Consider the following 22624-nt stretch of genomic DNA (forward strand, 5'->3'; position numbering starts at 1 on the left):
ACAGACTTTCCCTGCATAACAGCTCTGTTCTGGAACTCACTTTGTAGACCAGGCTATCCTTGAACTCACAAAGGTCTAATTGTTTCTATCTATGGAGTGGTGGTATTAAAGTCATGTGTCACTATGCCCTGTTTTCTTCTCTCAAATGGGAAATTTGGTTCCCAGTAACATCGTTATAACTACTTCTCTCTCTCTCTCTCTCTCTCTCTCTCTCTCTCTCTCTCTCTCTCTCTCTCTGGTTTTTTGAGACAGGGTTTCTCTGTGTGGTCCTGGCTGTCCTGGAACTCACTCTGTAGACCAGGTTGACCTCGAACTCAGAAATCCACCTGCCTCTGCCTCCCAAGTGCTGGGATTACAGGCGTGCACCACCACACTCGGCCCTACTTCTCTTTTTTTTCTTCCATAATAAAATAATGTATGCATAACACTCCCAGAATAAACCACTGCCACTACACATTATATAGTTACTGAAATTCGCTAAGCTTTTTTTTCTCTTACAATTCGTTTTGTCCTTAAGATATATCACATTGACTCAAGATTCTATGTTTAGAAACTCAAATAATTCTGATCTGTAATTGTGGAACTAAATCAATACACGGTTGGGTTTGTTTAATTCTTATTTTTGACTATTAGAGATTTTACTTATCTGCTCCAAATTTTGTTTGATAATTAGGAAAAAGATATCGCATTAGAAGAGTTGAGCTAAAAAAAACAAGATATAGGTTGGAAATGTCTAACTTCTATCCCAGGTTGTATACTCCTTCTCTCTACAGCAAAGTGCTTTGCGAAGGACTCAAATAGTACAGGTTGAACATTCTTTTTTTTGCCATTCATTTATTCATTTACTCACTTACATTCTGATCACAGTTTCCTCCCCTCCTCCCAATCATCCCCTCAAACATCCCCATAACACTGTCATTGCCATCTCCTCCCAGAAGTGGGAGGACCTCCTAGGTACCAACCCCACCCGCCCACTCACCCAACCAGGCACACCACTGTAGGACTAGGCGCATCCTTTCTCACTGAGGCCAGCAAAGGCAGCCCAGTTAGGGGAACGGGATCCACAGGCAGGAAACAGAGTCCGAGCCAGTCCCTGCTCCAGTTGTCGGGGACTTGAATGAAAACCAAGCTGCACATCCAATACACATGTGTGGGGGGTGGGGAGCAGGGGCATGGGATAGAGTGGTAGGGGAGTGGGGGGTCCAGTTCCACCCATACATGTTCCTTGATTGGTGATTCAGTCTCTGGGAGCCCCTAAGGATCCAGGTTAGTTGCCTTTGTTGGTTTTCTGTGGAGTCCTTATCCCTTCAGGACCCTCAGTTCTTCTCACAACACTTCTACAAGGCTCCTGAGCTCTGTCTAATGTTTGGCTATGGGTCTCTGCATCTGCTTCAGTCATCTACTGGGAGGACTTCTGAGAGGACAGTTCCCCGAGGCTCCTGTCTACAAGCATGACAGAGTATCACTAACAGTATCACTAATAGTGTGAGGGAATTGATTCTTGCCCGTGGGATGGGTCTCAAGTTGGTCCAGCCATTAGTCGACCATTCCTTCATTCTCTGCTCCATCTTTGACCCCACACTTCTTGTATTTAGGGTTGAAAGTTCTGTTGGGTTGGAGTCCTTTTCCTTCCACTCAAAGTCCTATCTGGATATAGGAAGTGGCCACTTCAGGCTCTACATTTCTCATTGCTAGGAGTCTCAGCTAGAGTCACCATCTTAGATTCCCTGGAGCCTCCCCCACCCATCCCAGGGGGATGAGCTGCCCCACTCTGCCCAGCCTACGACAGAGTTCCATTCCCTCTTCTGGCCCTCTCTCCCTGGCCCTCTCTCCCTGGATCCAGTCCCCACTCCTGTTCCCTCTCTTCCCTCTCCTACCCAGTTAGTCTCATCCATCTTCCTCTGATGACTATCTTATTTTCCCTTCTGAGCGAGATTCAAGAATCCTCCGTTGGGTTGAACGTTCTTAATCTGAAATCCAATTCTGTATTTCTCCAAATTCTAAAGGGTTGGGTTTTTTTTTTTAAGATTTATTTTTAGTTTTTAATTTAGTTCAACACACACACACACACACACACACACACACACACACACACACACTTTCCACTAAATCAAAACCAGAAAAAAAACTATAAATAATCAAACAATAAAAAAATAAAATCCCTAAAGCCTTCACTGTCATGCCTGGGCCATTCTCTACCTCAGGACCACTGACTGCTTCCCAGCTCCTTAGTTTCAGCTCGCTGTAACCTAAACTGGTGCACGTCCTTGAAGGTTCCTGTGTGGAAACCAGAGGATGTTTCTCTCAGTTCTCTCTCCCTTGGTCTCTCTGCAGTACTCAGGAAGATCAAGTTCTTGCTCCCAGGGACGCTCTGCCTGTGGGTCCTGGAGAACAACACTCTTCTGTCTTTCCTCGTCCTCCTGATTAATTCTCTCTCCCCGTGGCCTTTGGATAAAATGCTAAAGAATGCTAGCATCTCACAAACACTGCATCCTTAAACGTGGATGCTCCTCCCGTCCGTTCTGCCGGGTTTCTCCATTTGTTCTACCTCCTTCCTCAGCCCCTTATTCTATACCTGGGGATGTCAGTCACCATTTCTGCATCAGACAGTTTTTCTTTCTGGCTCAGACATCTCCTGTGCTATCTAAACCTTATCCCCAACTGCTTACTTGATATTTATTTTTTTAATATCTTGAATTTGTAGACAAGACTTGACCATTTTCTCTTTCTCTTGTAAGAGCGGATACCGCCAGCATTCTGTCTCAAGAGTGAGAAGCACAGATCTCATCACGTGTCCAGTTAGGCTCAAGCCCCAGAAAGCTGACTCAGCTTTCTCCATCTTCATCCCACGCATCCGTTCACCTGTGTGTCTGTCTGAGCTGCAGCCACAGCCTCTCACCGAGCGTCTCTGCCATTCTCGGCCCCTTCTTTCATGGACAGTCAGTGCTAACCTGTGATGGTGCCAATTTGCCCTTTTAACATTTTTACCCCTCCGTGTGGTTCCCAAGACTGAAACAATAGCGCCAGTCCATCCGTTGTTTCTTCTTCATTATTATTGTGTGTGGTATATATATATACATATATATATATATATATATATATATATATATATATATATATATATATATATATGTATATATATATATATATATACCCCCCCACACACCACACGCACATATATATATACACATATATATATGTGTGTATACATCTATATGTATATATATATGTGTATGTGTAGTGTGTATGTGTGCGTGTGTCTGTGTTTGTCTGTGTGTGTCTATGCACATGTGTACATGGAGGCCCAAGGAGTGTTGTGCTCTAACACACTCAGTCATATGACTTTGAGACAAGGTCTTTCACTGACTCTAGCTGGCACCCAGAAGTTCCCAGCGATCTCCTCACCTCTACCTCCGATAGCGCTGGGGTGTACTACGGCATGCATGTGGCCGTGTCCAGCTTTCTGTAAGGATGCTGGGATCCAAATTCAGGTGCTCATGCTTGCATAACAATTGCTGTCTCTAGCCTCTCAGCTTTCCTTCTGACGTACTTCTTCCCAGAGTTCCCTGTTTTCCCAGCTCTTCATAGTCCCTTAATGCCCATAACTTTGCCCTTCCCTTGTGCTCTGAAAGGTCCTCTTCCCAGACTGCCCTCTTCTCTGAGCTGCTTATCCTCCCCTTGGCAAAGCCTCCCCGGCCAGCTGACCTCAACAGTTACGGCATGCCACTGCAAACGTATTCGCTGTAAGATTTAGTACATTTAGTACAGGCGTGGTGGCGCACGCCTGTAATCCCAGCACTCTGGGAGGCAGAGGCAGGCAGATTTCTGAGTTCGAGGCCAGCCTGGTCTACAGAGTGAGTTCCAGGACAGCCAGGGCCACACAGAGAAACCCTGTCTCGAAAAAACCAAATCCAAAAAACCAACCCCCCCCCCCCAAAAAAAAAAACCCAAAAACAAAAAACTGATTTAGTACATTTAGGGCTGGAGAGAGATAGCTCAGAGGTTAAGAATTAGTTCGTTTAAGAGGTATTCACTTTTTTGTTAGTTTTATATTATTTATGCTGTTTTATAACCAGACTCTAAGCTCCACAAATGCAGGAATTTTATGTTATTTTCCTTTCTGCCTTGTTTTGTTTAAGATTTGTGTTCATGCTCTGTTTGAGTGTTTGCCTACATGTAAGTATACATAATATTTGCCTGCCTGCTGCTGTGGAGGGCAGAAGAGAGCTTCGATGCCCTGGAACGGGAGTTACAGATGGTATGAGTCTCCAGGGAGGTGCTGGGAACTAAACCCAGGCCCTCTGTAAACAGAACAAGTTATTTTAATTGCTGAACCACCTCTCAACCCCCTGTTTTTGTTTGTTTGGTTGGTTGGTTTTTGTTTGTTTGTTTGGTTTTTGGATTTGGTCTTTTCAAGACAGGATTTCTCTGTATAGCCCTGGCTATCCTGGAACTCAGTCTGTAGACCAGGCTGGCCTCTAACTCAGAAATCTGCCTGCCTCTTCCTCCCAGAGTGCTGGGATTACAGGTGTGCGCCACCACCGCCTGGCTCCTTGATTTGCTTTTGAAGTAGTGTCTCCCTATATAACTTCAGCTATTGTAAAATTCTGCATAGAGACCACCATGGCCTTGAACTTATTATCTGACTCTGGCTTCTGACACTTAGTACTGTGGTCACAGTTATATACTCTCACACTTGCTTCCTTCCTTCCTTCCTGATTCCTCTTCTCTCTTATCATTGAGAGCCTGAAGTAAACTAAGAGACCCAATCAATATTGGATGCACATTAATGAATCAAAAACTACAACAAATATGCACATAATAGCTCTTTGGTTCTGAAATAATTTTGGATAATTTATCCTTTTGAGAATTACTAGTATTTAAGATGTTCTAAAAATTCTGAATTTGCTGCCAGAAAAAAAAAACCACACACATGAGTATCCAAAGTTGCCTGAGATTTTAGAAAGTCTATGTTCTCTTTATGACTATATGGGCATATACTATTTGGGTTTTTGCTACTGTAACAAATACCTAAGAGGAAGAATGCTTTCTTTTTGGCTCAGTTCTGGAGCTCCCAGTCTTTGGGCTGTTGGCTCATTGCTTGTGGGCATGGAGTGAACACGTGGCAGCAGGAGCACCTGTGGAGGAAGCCACTCCTCAGGCCAAGTAGCCAGGGACAAAGATAGGAAGGGACTAGACCCCCCCCCCCACACACAGTTCAGCTCTTGTTCGAGAGTCTCTCATTTCCTCTTCTGCAGTTTCAAGTCCGTTCCCCCAACTCATCCATTTAATTTATTCTTTGTTTCAAAGACTATGCTCTTTTGCTTTAAAAATATTTTTCTTTTCCAGACGAAAGTTAAGACTGTCCCTGTTGTAGCTGGATTCCCTCTGAATAGTTAAATGTCCTTACGTTATGGCTTCATCTGACTCTTCTGTTCCCCTGCTTTCTGAGTGGATTCACCGCTCCTTGTCTCCTTCGCTCTAGTGCTGGTGTTCTTCTAAGGAAGAAACCCCTCCTTGGGCTGTGGGAGCATACAGAATGCGTTCCTCTCCTGGGAATCATCAGTTTCTCATTTCCTCAGCAATGTTTACATTTCTATGCTAAATACAGTCAATAACTTTCAGGAAATCTTTCTTTTTTAGAACTTTTAAAAAACTTTTTACTTATTTAATGAGTGTTCTGCTGCATATGCATCCGTAGGCCAGAAGAGGGCGTCAGATCCCATTACAGATGGTTGAGAGCCACCATATGGTTGCTGGGAATTGAACTCAGGACCTCTGGAAGAGCAGCCAGAGCTCTTAACTACTGAACCATCTCACCAGCCCCCCCCCCTTTTTTTTTAGATTTTTAAAATAACTTTTGACAGTTCACACACTCAATGCTCTGTCTTATTACCATCTCCTCCTGGAAGTCTTCCCAGCTAACCCCACTCCTTCTTTCATATGAGTCTTATTGTTGCCATGTGCCTGTAGGTCTTGTGCAGGTAGACAGAGCTGCTGTGTTTCCCACTGTAATGTACCCTCCCTCCTTCTCTCCCTCTCTCCCTCCCTCCCTCCTCTCCCCCTCTTTCCCTCCTTCCTCTCTCCCTTTTTCCCTCCCTCCCTCTTCTTTCCCTTCTTCCTTCCCTCTTCCCCCTCCCTCTTTCCCTCCCACCCTCCTCCCTATCTCCCTCTCTCCCTCCCTGTCCCCCTCTTTCCCTCCCTCCTTCCCTCCCTCCCTCCCTCCCTCTCTCCCTCCCTCCCTCCCTCGCTTGTTCCACATTTCCTGCTCTTAGATTCCTTCTGCCATCTTTTCTGTGTTCTTCTCTGGGCCTTCCAGAGCCTGACATAGATACCTCCTTTCAGGCTTGAACACTCAGCAGTCCTTGATTTGGACCTTATGCTAATGGAAAGTTTGTGTCTTTTCTGATTCTGGTCTCTCCCCTAGACCTTTACTCTTGCATCCCAGCTGACGGTATGCCTCCATCTTCCCTATGAGATTACAAAAAGAAAAGAAAAGGAATAAAAAGGTAGAAATGAAGTTCAAATGCTCAACTCTCTAGAGTATCTCTGTCTCGGCTCTTCAATGTCTTCTGTGTGTGTGTGTGTGTGTGTGTGCATGCGCGCGTGTGTGCGCGTGTGCGTGCATGCATGCTTTATTTCAGTAAACTACAGGTTTGCTTTTTTATTACTTTTTCCTTGAGCAGAGATTATTCTTTAAAAATATTGTCATATTCCCCAGTACTCCTACATATTTCAGAATTGCACGCTGGTTCCCTTTTTACTCCAGAGTTTTGATTTCTAGGAAGAGCTATTAAGTTTTATAAATATACCATAACTTATTTCAGACATTTAGCTGGTTTCTCCGGGTGTTTGCTATAGAGACAACACATACAGGAATATCTTTTAGCCAAATCCTTGGCCCTATCCTCGATCAGTGCTTAAGGACAAACTTCCAGAGGATGAATTGTTGGATGCAAAAGCCTACTTGGGTGGCTGTTGGTGCTTCTCATCCTATGCAATGGGCTGAAACTGGTTTATAAACTACACGGTGGACCCTTACTTGCCATTAGTGTTTTAAAGAAGCCACTAAACTAAGAGGTGCTGCCTAGGCAACTGGAAAACAAAGAACACAGCCAAATCCACTCACCCACTCCAGGCCGCTTCTCCAGGCTCCTCTCGGCCATTTCCATCATAATTTTGGCAGCAACTTTCTGTTTCTTATCAGAAATTTAGCAGAAAATGAGATTCAAGTCCCTTAGCGCTGAGCTCCGTTGTTTTTGAGAGTGTACATTGTGCATTCAGTGATACACTGCAAAGCAGTGCCATGAATTATTTAGATAAAACTATCCTTGTCACAAGAAAATGAGCAAAGCACATTTTGTTCGTTTTCTCCCTATGTGTTGTTATTTCTCTTGGTTCATTTCTTCCTTGGCAACATTCAGTGCAAACGTGATGAGCCTGGTGTTATTACTACAAAACGTCCTTCTGTTGCCCGGGCATGGATTCTTTTCAAATATAATCAGGTCATTTTCTGTTCTTCTTGCTTAAGATTCACTAAGTCTTCAACGTGAGTCTGGTGGCAGAGCAGACCAGGCACAAACATAAGACGTGCATAATTGAAGTTTAGTTTATAAGGAGCTCACATTCTGTTTTTCTCTTTGGGCTCTCTGGAATGGAACAGTAGATTCTACCAAGTGGGAAAGAGAGGAGAGCAAACATTCCAAAGATACCCCAAACCCTTCTCTGAAAAGGTGGCTGAGGCAGGGTGATACGTGATTATAATCCAAGCACTTGGGATTGAGGCAGGAGAGTCTGTATAAGGCCAGCCGGGAGCTGCACCTGGGAGCTGCACCTGGGCCACAGCCCTCCACAAATCCCACCTAGAGAAAACTTGTCCCCCAGGAGTGTTGACACCCAAGCTCACAGGAAATGCAGGGACAAAATGTGGAGCAGAGACTTGAAGGAAAGGCCATCCAGAGACTGCCCCACCTAGGGATCCATCCCATCTGCAGATACCAAACCCAGACACCATTACTGATGCCAAGAAGTCCCCTGAGAGGCACTGCTAGAGCCTGACCAATAGAGATGTGGATGCTCGCAGCCAACCATTGGACTGAGCATGGGGACCCCAATGGAGGAGTTAGGGGGAGGACTGAAGGAGCTGAAGGGGTTTGCAGCCCCATAGGAAAAACAACATTATCAACAAATCAGACCCCACAGAGCTCCCAGGGACTAAACCACCAACCAAGGAGTACATGTGAAGGGACCCATGACTCCAGCTGCATATGTAGCAGAGGATGGCCTTATGTGGCATCAGTGGGAGGGGAGGCCCTTGGTCCTGTGAAGACTTGATGCCCCAGGGTAGGGGAGTGCCAGGGCAGTGAGGCAGGAATGGGTGGGCGAGCATCCTCATAGAAGCAGGGGGGAAGGAGGGATGAAATAGGAGGTTTGTGGAGGGGAAACCAGGAAGAGGGAAAACATTTGAAATGTAAATAAATAAAATAACCAATAAAAATTTATTAAATGAGAATTATGAAAAAAAGAAAGTGCTACTTTTATATTGTATAATTATATATCTTATATGAAGCTATCATACATTTTAAATTTGTCGAAAAGGCTAGCCAGGCATACAAAGGAACTTCAAGGTCATTGTGAGCTATATGCAGAGAGACCCTGTCGGCCAGGACGTAGCTCATCGATGGAGTACTTGCCTAGCATACGTGATGTGCTGGATTATGTCCCCAGCACCTCAAGGAAAACTGGCTAAAAACATTTTGGCTTTACATATTATTTTGCTAATTTTCTTAAAGTTCCAAAGTGAAAGTAAATTTTGTCTCAAAGGGGCTGGAGGAGAGACGGCACAGAAGTTGTTGCTTTCCCAGAGGGCCTGAGATTGGTTCACAGCATCTGCCTGCAGTGGCTCACAAGTGCTCGTAACTCCAGGGGATTTAATACCATCTCTGGGCACCTGTGCGTGTGCGTGCATACACGCGCACGGACCCACACACTCAGATATAAATAAATCTTTAGAAAAGGAGGAGGAGCAAACTGGTTCTAAGTTCTACCAAACTGTAGCCAGAACCCTAATCCTTTGGGGGATTAGCTGTTCTCTGAGCGTCACTGTCTAGTTCGGTTTGAATGCTAATTTCAAAGGAAACGACACAGTTGTTGCATGTATTTTATCATCAGCACTGAGAAGAGTCCCAAATGACACATCTGTGGATATCACACAGGGCCAGCCCTGCACATCCACAACTCTGCCATCTTTCCTCAAACCGACATGCCAGCAATTTCATTTAAGGCACCAATCGTCCCTGACTTCGATTAGGATGTATGGCTACTGATAACCAACAGTCGAAACAAGGCCAGGAAATAGGTGCACACAAAATGTATCAATGAGTGGGCTCTCATTTTAAAAACCAATGTTACTTCTCAATCATTTGTAACAGGAGAGTTGCAGGAATAATGTAAATACTTTCTCTGCCCTTTCCATTTGGATTCCTCTACTTGATTAAAGTTGAATAGTCTATAGCTCTGTAGTAGACCTTTGTATCAAGCTTGCATTATTATCCTTTAGTATGTAAGGAGAGTAAGGTGTAAATGTGATTCTCATAAGCCTCAGAATATCAGTGTGGATTTTCTTTCTGTTTTTGCATTAGTATGTGAGCAGGTGTACATGTGTGTGTGGTGCAGGTACATGTGTGTGTGGTGCAGGTACATGGGTGTGCACACACATGTGACGCTCACGAAACAATCTTGAGTTTTGTTCCTTAGGCACTTCACCTATTTTTGAAGATAACGTCTCTCTTTCTCCTGGATTTGCCAAGTGTTCTATGCTAGCTGGCAAGGCCCAGGGATCTTCCTGTTTTCCTGTTCTCAGCTCTGGGATTGCATGTGGACACCGGGTTCTGGTGATAGAACTTAGGTCCTTGTGTTTGGAAGGCAAGTGTGTTGTCAACTGAGCTATCTCCCCAGACCTTTAGTATGTATTTTTTTTTAACAAGAATACTGATGAAAAATCAAAGTTCATCTAACACCTATCAGCATTGATTCAGTTCTCATATCCAATCACAAATCTAATCACCTAATCGGCTATCTCCTATTGGTCCAGCAACGTCCTTTCTTAGTGGATAGAACACTGCGTTTTCCTTTGTGGTCCAGAATCCAGTGCAGAGTTACTTACTACTACTACTACTTTTTTAAAAAAAAGGTTTATTTATTATTATATGTAAGTACACTGTAGCTGTCTTTAGACACACCAGAAGAGGGCATCATATCTCATTACGGATGGTTGTGAGCCACCATGTGGTTGCTGGGATTTGAACTCAGGACCTTCGGAAGAGCAGTCAGTGCTCTTAACCACTGATCCATCTCACCAGCCCTACTACTTCTTTTTATTTCTCACTGTGCATAGTTGCTCAGTGTGTTTGTGACCGTCATTTCTTGACAGTTTTGTGGAGGGCCGGCTAGTTGGTTTGCTGCCTCACTTTTAAGTCAGCCCTCACCAAGCCGAGTAACTCTATCATGACTCCTCCCCACCAGGCGATCTCTCCAGTGCCTGCTGGTCATCCAAATAGGAGAAATGATAGACAGTTCACAACAGCATGGTCTGGATATTAAAAGTAGGAATAAACAAAGCACATTTTTATAATGTAGCAACAGGTCCAGTTGGGAAGGAAGTGTTATCATGTGTAGAAGTTACCATCTCGAAGGGAAAAGAAGTCTGTTCCTTTCAGTAGCACAGATCTTAAAACACACACACACACACACACACACACACACACACACACGAAAATTCAAGCAAATATACGTTTGTTATTTATTTTAGCAACATTAAAAATCTTGAGCTCCCATTATCAGTTGATAAGAGTAAAACCACTCCCCAAGTTACTCACCAGACAACTCGGATAAAACAAAGCCATGTCTGTAACACAAATCACAAGTGTGCTAGTGGAAGATGGAAAGTGGTAAATACAGGCCCAGGAAGCCTGACAGGCAGGGCATGGAATCCACCGGAAATAAGCCAATTCGTTGCACAAAACCCTCCAAGAAGCCATGCACTGGAGGTGACTACGGGGAGGTCTATGGAAGAATGCTATCAGATGCTATCAGCCAACCATTGGACTGAGCACAGGATCCCCAATGGAGGAGTTAGAGAAAGGACTGAAGGAGCTGAAGGGGTTTGCAACCTCATAGGAAGAACATCAATATCAGCCAACCAGAGCCCCCCAGAGCTCCCAGGGACTAAGTTATTAACCAAGGGGTACACATGGCTCCAGCTGCACTGGTAGCAGAGGATGGCCTTGTTAGGCATCAGTGGGAGGAGAGGCCCTTGGTCCTATGAAGGCTTGATAGATGACCCAGCATAGGGAAATTGAGGGAGGTTAGGTAGGAGTGGGTTGGGTGGAGGAACATCCTCATAGAAGCAGGGGGAGGGAGGATGGAATAGGGGTTTTCTGTGAGAGAGGGAAACCAGGAAAGGGAATAACATTTGAAATGTAAATAAAGAATATATTCAAGAAAAAAGAAAGAAACCGTTGGATTCCTGGCCCACAATTCCATCCCATTCCCTCAAATTACTGTGTTTTTTGTCGATTGTTTAAAGAACTTAATATGTTTATTATTATTATGTGTACGTGTAGCTATGTGTTGGGGGTGCACACGTCGCACAGCCTGTACTTGGTGATCACAGAACAGCTTGTGGAGTTGGCTCCTTCTTTCCACCTTTATGTGGGTTCTAAGGGATCAAACTCAGGTTGCCAGGTGTGGGTGACAAATGCCTAGTGTCGTTGGATATGCATTCTTGTGGCGTAGTCCATCTACACTTTCGGCCTTCCTGTCTCGGTGTCCTGAGTGCTGTACTACAGGCTTGTGCCACCATGTCCGATGCAAATGATGATTTATTTGTTTGTTTGTTTGTTTGTTTGTTTTTATGTGTATGGGTGTTTTGCCTGACCATCATGTGCACCTCTTATTTGCCTGATGCCCTCAGAGCTCAAAGGGGACATCAGATTTCCTGAAACTGGAGTTATGGGTGGTTGTCAGCCACCATGTGGGTGCTGGGAACTGAACCCTGGTCCTCTGCAAAAGCAATAAATGAAGGCTCTTGACCACCAAGCCATCTCTCTTGCCCCAGGCGCGCTGTCTGTCTGTCTGTCTGTCTGTCTGTCTGTCTGTCTCTTTGGTGCCCCCCCTCTCTGTGTGTGTGTCTGTCTGTCTCTGTCTCTCTCTAATGCAAACTAACCAAAGCATGTAGGACTCTCTCACAAAAACCCAAAGGCAAACCTTCAGACATTGACTTCTCCCTGCAGACGGTAGGACGCATCTAATCCATCATTTTCCTGCAGTGATGTATTTATTTAATAAGTATTTATTGAGTGCCTTCTGTATACCGAGAACTACCTTCTGCCTCGGGCAGAGGGCACACAGGCACAAGTTCCATGTAATGTACTTGTGGAACAGAGTTTATTAGGAAAACGTTTTTATAGGATGTGTTGTACTTGTTTTTGACAAGTACATTCCCATACACAAAAAGAACATATTGTGGTCATAACCACACACTCATTACGCTCTTAACCCTCTCTCACTCACTCTCGCTGACCCCCCTTTCCTCACCTCGCGCTCCCCGCTTCCTCACTCTCATGTCAACTCCCTCCTCCTCCATCACCAATACCAGAGACAACTCTCATAAACAGTGAGGTGGCAGTGGTGATCTTGCCTTTCATCACAGCACAGCTTAGTCTGTGTAGCCCTGTGCCCGTGTGTGAGTGCAAACGCAGAGACATGGCCTGCACGATTTGGTGATTTGATGTGTACTTGTTGCATGGGGGAGGGGAGCAGAGAATTATAGTGGACGCTGTCCTAGGCACGCAGCAGTTGTTCCTCCATTGAGCTAAACTGAGTCTGCCGAGAGAGCTCTCTGCTAAGCCACGGACAGGGTCCATCACTCAGCCCCTGAACCTTGCAAGATATTTCCTATCCATTCACATTAAGGCAGTGAGAGGCCAGTGATTGGAGGGGAAAGGGGAGGTGGAGCTAAGGGTGAGGGGCGGAGAGAGAGGCAGTGAGAGGTCAGTGATTGGAGGGGAGAGAGGAGGAGGAGCTAAGGGAAGTGAGGGGCGGAGAGAGAGGCAGTGAGAGGTCAGTGATTGGAGGGGAGAGAGGAGGCGGAGCTAAGGGAAGTGAGGGGCGGAGAGAGAGGCAGTGAGAGGTCAGTGATTGGAGGGGAGAGAGGAGGAGGAGCTAAGGGAAGTGAGGGGCGGAGAGAGAGGCAGTGAGAGGCCAGTGATTGGAGGGGAGAGAGGAGGAGGAGCTAAGGGAAGTGAGGGGCGGAGAGAGAGGCAGTGAGAGGCCAGTGATTGGAGGGGAGAGAGGAGGCAGAGCTAGAGGGAAGTGAGGGGCGGAGAGGGTGGGGGAGGTGGAGATGAACAGAGCGGGAGACATGGATATCCAGATGGCATCAGATGTATTTCTGGTGTTTTGGAGAGGTTAGAAATATTAGGATAATACTTTATCATTGTAAATTAGCATTATCTAACTGTGAGTTTTATATACATAAATATATATTGGTTAACTGTTCAAGTTTAAGAGTCATGCTTTACCGGATACTTGGAAGGAGTGGGTGCTGGGCAGAAGCGTGGGATTTTACAGAGTTGGTGGCGGAGAGGAAACACAGGTGAGATGCAGTAAGAGTCGTCCAGAGCAAGACTTGCTGGGACATGGTGCAGAGGCCTGGCTGGCGGGGCCATACCTTTTTATTAATAACTGCTACACTTTCAGGTAATCCTCAGTGTTATCTTTAATTAACATTGAGTTGCACTAACTTTTGTATGTTTGTTCTCAACTGGAGCATCAACCAAATCTCATGAAGTTGGTCAAGTGGGGAAAGATATGCAGAACACTGAGAAGTCATAGAAGGCTTCTGTAGTGAGGTCGGTCCACGTCTTTAGCAGAAAATGGACTTCTTTTCACCCTTCTTCAACCCTATCTACTTCCTTTCCTTGGGCATCAGTTCTGTGCTGCCATTATTCCTCTAGGATAACCTAGTCGCCCTTCTCTGGGTCTAGGAAATCCTCCAGGACACGGGGGATGCCATTTTACAGCAATTTCATGAAAGAGGCCTGGCGAGGAGAAAGGAGGGTCACGGTGTACCACGGCAGCCAGGGTCCAGACCCACGTCTATTCAGGTGTCCTCAAGAGTAATGGCGGTTCCTCACCTCTCAAGGTCAAACCAAGCATGAAGAAGAGTGCGAACATACTAGTTCTTTTTATATGAGTGATCATGAAGAAAATAAAAGCAAGTGTACACTCTGTGCTGAACCGTTGCCTGGACGCCATCATAGCAGCCCATCATTGCAAGGGGAGGCATGACTACAGTTCTAAATAATCAAAAACACACAGAAGAGCTTTGCTTAAACTTGGTAAAAGTCTATGAACCATAGAACTTCATAGATATTGGCCTTTTTATTTTAAGACAAGGTTCCTTGGCTTACCCCTGGTTGTCCTGAAACTAGCTTTGTAGACCAGAGTAGCTTCAAAATCATAGAGATCTTCCTGCTTCTGCCTCCTGAGTGCTGGCTTAAAGGTACATGCCACCACTGTCTGTCCAATGATGGCTTATTATTTGTGGATTGGAAGAATTTCTTGCCAGATGTTCTAGTGGCTTATGGAAACTTCACTGTTGTGATTCTGTTTGGGGCTTAAAGCTAGCTGGCTTCCACAGAGATATTCATCAACATTTCCAAATGAAGTGCTTGCTTTAAAACATGGTCACATCCCAGGAATAGGTAGACTGGACACAAAACTGAGTGTAAAATTAAGGTATTGCATCTGATCCGTGGAATGTAGGCTTGGACCACTTGAAGTTCAGAGTGCTATGTGGGACACCGAACTTGGCAGATTAGCAATAGTTCTTTATTATGCTGAATGGAACTGCCACTCTTATTGGCAGATGATTTTTTTTTTTTACCAGTAAACCTTCCTGTTTTACATTTGGGGACGTGTAGGTGAGGCTCCGGACTGAGCCATCAATTTTGATAAAGCAGTGGTCAAGGTCACCTCTTGGTGTCACAGATGTTCAGCAAGATGCTATGGTCTTTTCTTAATAGGAAATGCTGTTCCCATCTCTTTGAAACATGCAAAGGTTTAAGCCACCCTCTCAGAAGTCAGAGAAGATCCATTGCAGGATGAGGTCTGTTTAGTATCGTGACTTTTCTTTTCATGGTCTCATCTGTGTCCATTGGGGCCCAATGAAATTGGATAGTAGTGGCCTCTTAGCAGTGGGAGAAAGTCCTGTGGTGCCAAGAGCTTCAACATGTGTTGTGATAGGTTCTCGATGGGCAAGACTTTAAGTTGCCAAACACAAAGCTGGTCACAGATGTCTGAGATCCCACTCACTGGGTTGGTGGTGGTGATGGGAACCCAGGGGAATGCTGGAGGTTCTGCTGCCTGGATTGCTTCCTGCCCTTCCTAGTCCAGCAGTAGGAACTCAAAGACTACCAGCTATCTGGTGGCCAGCACTGTAGTACTTTATCACCAAAATATAAAGAGAACAGTCATGTGTTAAGCTGTCTACATACATGTAAGTGTGTGTGTGTGTGTGTATGTATGTGTGTGTGTGTGTGTGTGTGTGTGTGTGTGTGAGGGTTATACATCTAGAGAGGGGACCATGAAAGTGGAAGAAGAGATCTCAGCAGGAGAGTGTGGTAATATGTCTGATGTGAAGGATAAGGAGGAGCTACTTGGGGGAGAGAGAGAGACCAACAAGGGGAAGCAAGGGATGGGAGATCAGTAAGGGAAGGATCAAGGAAAGACAGAAGCTGATGGTATATGATTGGAAATGCCATTAGGAACAGGTTACTTTGCATGCTAATTTAAAAAAAGGGGTGGGGACTGGTCAGATGGTTCAGTGAGTAAAGACACTCACTGCCTAGCCTGACAGTCTGAGTTCCACCTCTGGGTCCCACATGGTAGAGGGAGAGAACTGACTTCTGCAAGTTCTCTGACGTCCATGCCTATGCCATGGTGTGTGTGTGTGTGTGTGTGTGTGTGTGTACTTGCATGTGCATATGCACATTCAGAAATAAAATATAATAAAAACTTTTCTAAACATGGGGCTAGACTTGCAGTGATTCTCAACCTTCCTAATGCCTTGATCCACTGGAATAGTTCCCCATGTTGTGGTGACCCTGCAATGATAAAGCTGTTGTTGTTGATACTTCATAGCTGTAATTTTGCTAATGAAAATAATTTTGGAGATAGGATTTTGCCGAAAGAGTCGCAATCCACAGGTTGAGAACTGCTGGTCAGAGAGATGGCTCAGAGGTTAGAGCTCTGGCTGACTTTCCAGAGGACCTGGGTTTGATTCCTGGCACCCACACGATGGTTCACTACCACCGTAGCTCCAGTTCCAGGAGATTTGATCCTCTTCAGGCACACACATGAGTGCACAGATATATATGCAGACAACACACACACACACACACATACAGACACACACATACACACACACACACACACACACATACTTTCAATGCTGAGAATTTAACTCTGAACCTTGCTTAGGTTAGGGAGGCATGCTACAACTTCCCAAGCCCTGATTTTAGTTACTTTCTTGTAGAACATTAAAAAATAGCGATGGCAGGATCTTTAGCCACCATGAGATGACAGTATTAAGAACTAAGTTTCTGTGTCTGCTTTTGTAGGTTCATCCAAGACTGGTTTTCAGAAAGGAGGCAAGTGGCCAGAGTGGATTTCTCAACAGTGCTACCCCGCTACATATCTCTCTACATCTTTTCCTTCCTGAATCCGAAAGACTTGTGTGCAGCGGCTCAAGTCAGCTGGCCCTGGAAGTTTCTAACGGAACAGGTTTCCTCCTCTCTTCTTCTCTCGCCTTCTAGAAATGGGACACAAAATAATCTGTAATGGGTCAACCGAGACTGGCAGGACACGTCAGTAGTCCCTGTGCCCCTCCCCCCAGCACTGATGGGCATAAAGACAAGAGAACCCCAACCTCCAAAGTTGTCCTCTGACGTTCGCTGGCACGCACTCGTGTGTATTCATATCTGCACACACACCCCCAGAGTCTGTCTGTTTTTTATGGTCTCGCTATGTTTCCCAGTCTACCCTAGAACTCCTGGGATCACGGTGTACCTCCTACCCCACACACCCACTATCTGGGACTACAGGTGAATGAGTTCAAACCACTGTGCCTAACTTAATTGTTTTTGTTTTTTTAATAGTTTGTCTAAATAGTGATTTCAGTGAACCACATGAAATTCACTTTTTTTTTTTTGAAGATTTATTTATTTTATGTATGGGAGTACACTGTTGCTGTCTGGATCGTCATTACAGATGGTTGTGAGCCACCATGTGGTTGCTGGGAATTGAACTCAGGACCTCTGGAAGAACGGTCAGTGCTCTTAACCACTGAGCCATCTCTCCAGGCAGAAATTTACTGTTTTTTAATATGTCAAAATTGTTGCAATTTGGCAATATCATATGAATTTAATAAAAATTCTTCTCTATGGAAGGGTTGGTCTGAAGCAATCATACCTGTTCTCATAAGCTAGAGTTATAGCAGCAGAATGCTATAGGAATGCTGGATAAGTATCTCAAGATGGCATATACACACATACACATAAAGTTATATAGAATGTAGTGTATATTAACCAAGAACATTCTTTGTATGGAATAGAATGTATCTTATACTTTTGTCAGACTGAAAGTTTAGACATTAAGTCAATAATACTAGAAATGTCAGTGTAACAAAAAAATATTGTGTGTGTGCCTGAAACTGTTACTGTTAGAAACTCAGCTGTCTTCGGTTCTTCCCTGAAGGACTGCTTATGGATACCCAAATGCACAAGGTTCGGATGGTTTCTGCCCTATACTCCAGCACAGAAGGAATACGGAGCTTGGAAGCAGCACTACATTGCCTGTGTGTCCAGCTTGGACTGGCTGACGCCCAGGGAAGCCGCTGCCGTTTATGGGACCCTGAACGAGCCCAAAACAGAAGACGAGGATGTCCAGGAGCGGCAACGAGAGAAATGCCTGAGAAAAATAATTTGGGAGAAAATCGCATTCCGCAAGAGTAAGTAGCATTCAATTTAAACCCTTTTGTGGTATCCGGACACTGAACAAATGGATTTACATACAGATTCACGTGTAGGAGAACATGCTGGGTTCCTCATTAGCCTATTCGCAAGGTCAGTTCTTCTTTCTCCCTTTATTATGTATTTTCAGTTAATTGGTAATAGAAAAAAGAAAAAGATTTCAGATGACTTATCTTCTTCCTATGGGCATAGGCAAGGACCGGATCTTGTAAAAATGGATCTGTTGTTGACATACTTATCATATTAGCCCGAGGGCTGGAGTTAAAATTGCACTGGGGGAAAAAATAAGGTGGGAGGTGGGACACGTGCACATGGTAATCCCAGTTCTAGGGAGGAAGAGACAGGAGGATCATGGGAGTTTCCTGGCCAGCCAGTGTAGCTGAGTGCTCAGACCTCAGACCTGTACATCTCTGCGCACACGCCGAGCCCCCTCCCCGACCACACACACATAAGAGGAGGAGGAGTTTCAAACACAGGCAAAAAAAAAAAAATGTAAATTCAGGACGGTGAAGGAGAGTGAGCATGAGGTTGAGAGAGAGAGGAACAACCTCTTTGAAAAGAGAAGCAAGAGAACAGGGATGGGGCAAGCCTTTAATGTGCGCATGCTCTTAAACTAGGCTGTCAGCTGATGTGGGTTCAGCGTTTTCTTCTCCCTGACTCTTCCCTGAGAAGATTGAAGCTCACCAGGGAAATTACAACTCCAGCCAAGGGCAGAAAGAGATAGGAACCTATGGGCTGATTATCTGGTTCCCCACAAGAAGAATTGCTTGTTCTCCGAGCTTTGCAGATTGGCCCCAGAGAGCAAATTGTGCAGATAGCAAGTAAGAAATCCTATCAGAGTGTATACAAGTGGCTCTAATCATTTTCATTTGGAATATTGCCCTGGTGCAGCTTTCTTTTTGATGACTTGATCTATGTCAGCTTGGGCTGCAGAAAGTGTAAACAGGAAGCCGCCTGCTGTTCATTTTTCAGAGGAGTTGTTCCAAGCTCGCCCCCCTTGGCTGAGTGGAACGCGATGCTGCTCCAGGTTGCTAAAATGCACAAGCCCGCCCTGCGGCCCTCGGCAGTGGAGAGATGGGATGGTCGACGAGGCCTTGGAGAGACAGTTTCTCCGAACATCTTTAGATGCTTTGCCCAAGCGGTGAGCAAACTTCTACCCGCTGGGGGCTCAGGCCTTCCCGGGTCACCAAGAACTCATTATAGAATTATATAGCCAACATAGGGATCTTCAGTAATCTTATGGTTCATATTCTATCAAATGTCAGAGAAAGAATTAGTGATTTAAGGTATGATTTAATGTTCAAGAATACCAGTCTTTAAGTGCATTCTGAAGAGGAAAATATGTAATGTTTAAAAGATGTCTTTAAGATTTATTTATTTACTTTATGTATATGAGTACACTGTAGCTGTCTTCAGACACACCAGAAGAGGGCATTAGATCACATTACAGATGGTTTGAGCCACCATGTGGTTGCTGGGAATTGAACTCAGAACCCCTGGAAGAGCAGTCAGTGCTCTTAACCACTGAGCCATCTCTCCAGCCCCCTTAAAACAGGTTTAATATATTTCTAACCCTAATGCAAAGTTATATTGTGGATATCATACATTTTCTAAAGCTGTTGAGCAAAACTGATGTGACCCTGCATTTTTATGGCGTAAACGTAACCATGGAGTATCTGTTAGTTATCTCTCCACTGTCCTAATGAGTGCTTGGCATAAATAACTATATAAGGAAGAAAGGTTTGCTATAACTCATGGCGTCATGACCACTTGGCTCCATTGCTTGGCCTGCAGTAGCACAGAGGAGTATTGTGGTGGAAGGAGAGGCCTACTCACTTTATGCTGCCCAATGACTGGAGAGGAAAAGCTGAAGTGTCTAGGGTCCCATACATTCCTTTTAAGAGCACACCCACTTCCTTCCTCTAGGCCCACCTCCTAAATGTCCCTCCACCTCCTGGTAGTACCCATGGACTGGTGATGGAGACTTTAATACCGGAGGAAAATGGCAGACCCCCATTTTAGCAGCACCCATACAGATCTGAATAAAACTCTTGTTTATACTTGTAAACCCAAACACAATACTCTGGCTTTTTTCAGCGACCCAAGTCATAATATCTGATGACAGTGCCCAGACTCAGTTCTTACTCTGCCCACCTCTCCTAGCTCACATTTGTAACTTCTACAGTGTCCGCAGCTGCTTAGAAACTAAGGGGAAAGCCGGGTGGTGGTGGCACATGCCTTTAATCCCAGCACTTGGGAGGCAGAGGCAGGTGGATTTCTGAGTTCGAGGCCAGCCTGGTCTACAAAGTGGATTCCAGGACAGCCAGGGCTATACAGAGAAACCCTGTCTCGAAAAAACCAAAACCAAAAAAAAAAAAAAAAAAAAAAAAAAAGAAGAAGAAGAAGGAAGAAAGAAAGAAAGAAACTAAGGGGAAAAAGTCTGTTTTGTCTTTGGAGTCTACACTTGCCTTTTAGATGAAGACACTAAAGTCTAGACAGGTGATCTAGACAGGTGACATAACTCACCTGTCATAATATAAGCACCAGGACTGAAATCTTCATGTTCTAACATTCCTTCACCATGGACACCACATGCAGATCTGTGTCTAAAGATTTGTGAGTGTGGAACTATGTTTCACTTGCAGAAGGCACATAAAGAACTTTAAGCACAGGGTGTCTCTTGTCCTTGGTTATAGCAGGGGGTGGGGCCGAGAAGAGAATGGAGACATTGCTTGGGAACCCCTAAGGGCAGATGTGAGTTAGGAATTGCATGGCTAGACCCTTAGGTATATCACAGTATTTACTCTTAGTGCCCAATAAAAGCTAAGTGAGTGGGAAGAGGTTTTCCTGCCTCCCTCATGTGTAAGCACAGAAATCAATGGGGTACAGTTGGCTCCACCCATTCCGGGACCCATATTTGCAGCTCTTCCTCCGACTGCTAGGAGAGTCTCAGAACTCAGGGACAGTGGTCTTCTGCTGTTCAGAAGTGTTCAGAGGATATTGGCACCTATTAAAAGTCATGTTAGGATTAGGACTGTGTTTGGATTTACATATATGAACAGGAGTTTTATTCAGATCTGTATGGATGCTGCTAAAATCTGGGTCTGCCGTTTTCTTTGGGTATTAAAGGCTCGGTCACCAGTCCACGGTACTGGAACATTAGGATTTCATGCATCCTCTTGTGCCCTACAGAAGCAATATCTCTGGAAGTCACTCCTACCCTTTATTATTAAAGAAAAACCATCACGGGGTTGGTGGAACCGACGACAGCTCTTCCTCTGCTTTGCCACTGCATGTCATCCTGATATCATCTCGGATTCCTGCATATGAGGTACCACTGTGCGAGGAGGCCATCCTCTACCATGTTTTCATCTGCACTAATGAAATCTAGCTTCCATGTGTGTGAAAACGATTCATCTCTTGAAAGGAAAATTGTCTGATCAAGTGAACACTTACAGACCCCATACAGTTTCTAAAATTGGGAGCAATAAAGATAAAACTTATCAAACTTACTTTGAAAAGCCAGGAGAGGTCCAAATTGCTGCGTGTGTAGTTGGTGTCAAGCCACACCCACTAAACTGAATGTGTTGCACTTAAAAAAAAAAGTCAGTATGATGGCTAAAAATATTTAAGGCTCTTCCAGAATTCCCAAGAACTTTAGTAATAATATTTGGCCAATAGTTTTCAAAAGTGGGTTAGAAGTCCTACTTCATGTTCTGTTTAAAAATGGTGCCATCTTATTAAAATATGCTCCACATTAAATGTAATTAGAGCTACGTATAGTAGTGTTTAGCTAAAAACCAAGCACTTAGGAGGCTAAGTCCAGTGTTTAGAGGTTGAGGCCATCCTGGACCATATAGGGAGTATCGAGTTAGCTAGGACTGAATAGTGAGACTCTGTTTCAAAATATAAAAATAAATAATATGAGATGAGGTTATATATTTAAATTATATATATATATATATATGTATATGTATATATAAAGTAGAAGATTTTAAGATCTACTTAAGAAGGCCATTGGAAAATGCTATTAATTAAATTTTATTGTTTTTCATAAGTTGTACATATGTCTGTTTGGTGTATACAAAGATAAAGGGATTAGGAGAAAAATAATGTAACTCATTAGAACTTTTGTTTTCATGACGGGATTGCAAATGAACTTTATATTTGTCTGATAATTAGAGAAAAACAAAGCAACCGCCAGGAGAAGTTTAGTTCCTCCCTTCTGGAATTTATGAAAATTCTTTAGCAAAGGTAGCCTATGGTGCATCAGCCGGTTCTGAAGCTCACGCGTGCCTTCTGCTGCCGTTTCACCTCTAGATGGTGCTAGAGAGCATCAAACCCGGCATCACGGCTGTGCTGTACGAACATGGCGGAGTGACCTTGGAGGGCCTGCTTCATCTCACAGACAGAGCTCTCCAAGGGCGGAAGGCACAGGGCCTGGGAATATTCAGCAGCGGAAACAGCAGAGAAATCGACTTACTGCAAGGTTGGTCTGGGGATTGGAGAACAGTCCTACAGCTCTCAGT

The 22624-nt window shown here is 44.5% G+C and overlaps 1 protein-coding gene across 2 annotated transcripts in view; it reads left to right on the plus strand.

Moving 5' to 3' along the window:
• The window catches only part of Ect2l (epithelial cell transforming 2 like), a 76426-nt gene that overhangs the window by 14256 nt on the left and 39546 nt on the right, over positions 1 to 22624 (plus strand). For both annotated transcript variants that reach the window (XM_052170028.1, XM_052170029.1), the window contains exons 3-7: positions 16686 to 16848; positions 17821 to 18073; positions 19068 to 19236; positions 21288 to 21426; positions 22416 to 22584. In XM_052170028.1, the coding sequence (XP_052025988.1) occupies positions 16686 to 16848; positions 17821 to 18073; positions 19068 to 19236; positions 21288 to 21426; positions 22416 to 22584 (893 nt within the window). The remainder of the gene's footprint in view (positions 1 to 16685; positions 16849 to 17820; positions 18074 to 19067; positions 19237 to 21287; positions 21427 to 22415; positions 22585 to 22624) is intronic.

This window comes from Apodemus sylvaticus, chromosome 23 (assembly GCF_947179515.1).
Source record: "Apodemus sylvaticus chromosome 23, mApoSyl1.1, whole genome shotgun sequence".
Lineage (NCBI taxonomy): Eukaryota > Metazoa > Chordata > Mammalia > Rodentia > Muridae > Apodemus > Apodemus sylvaticus.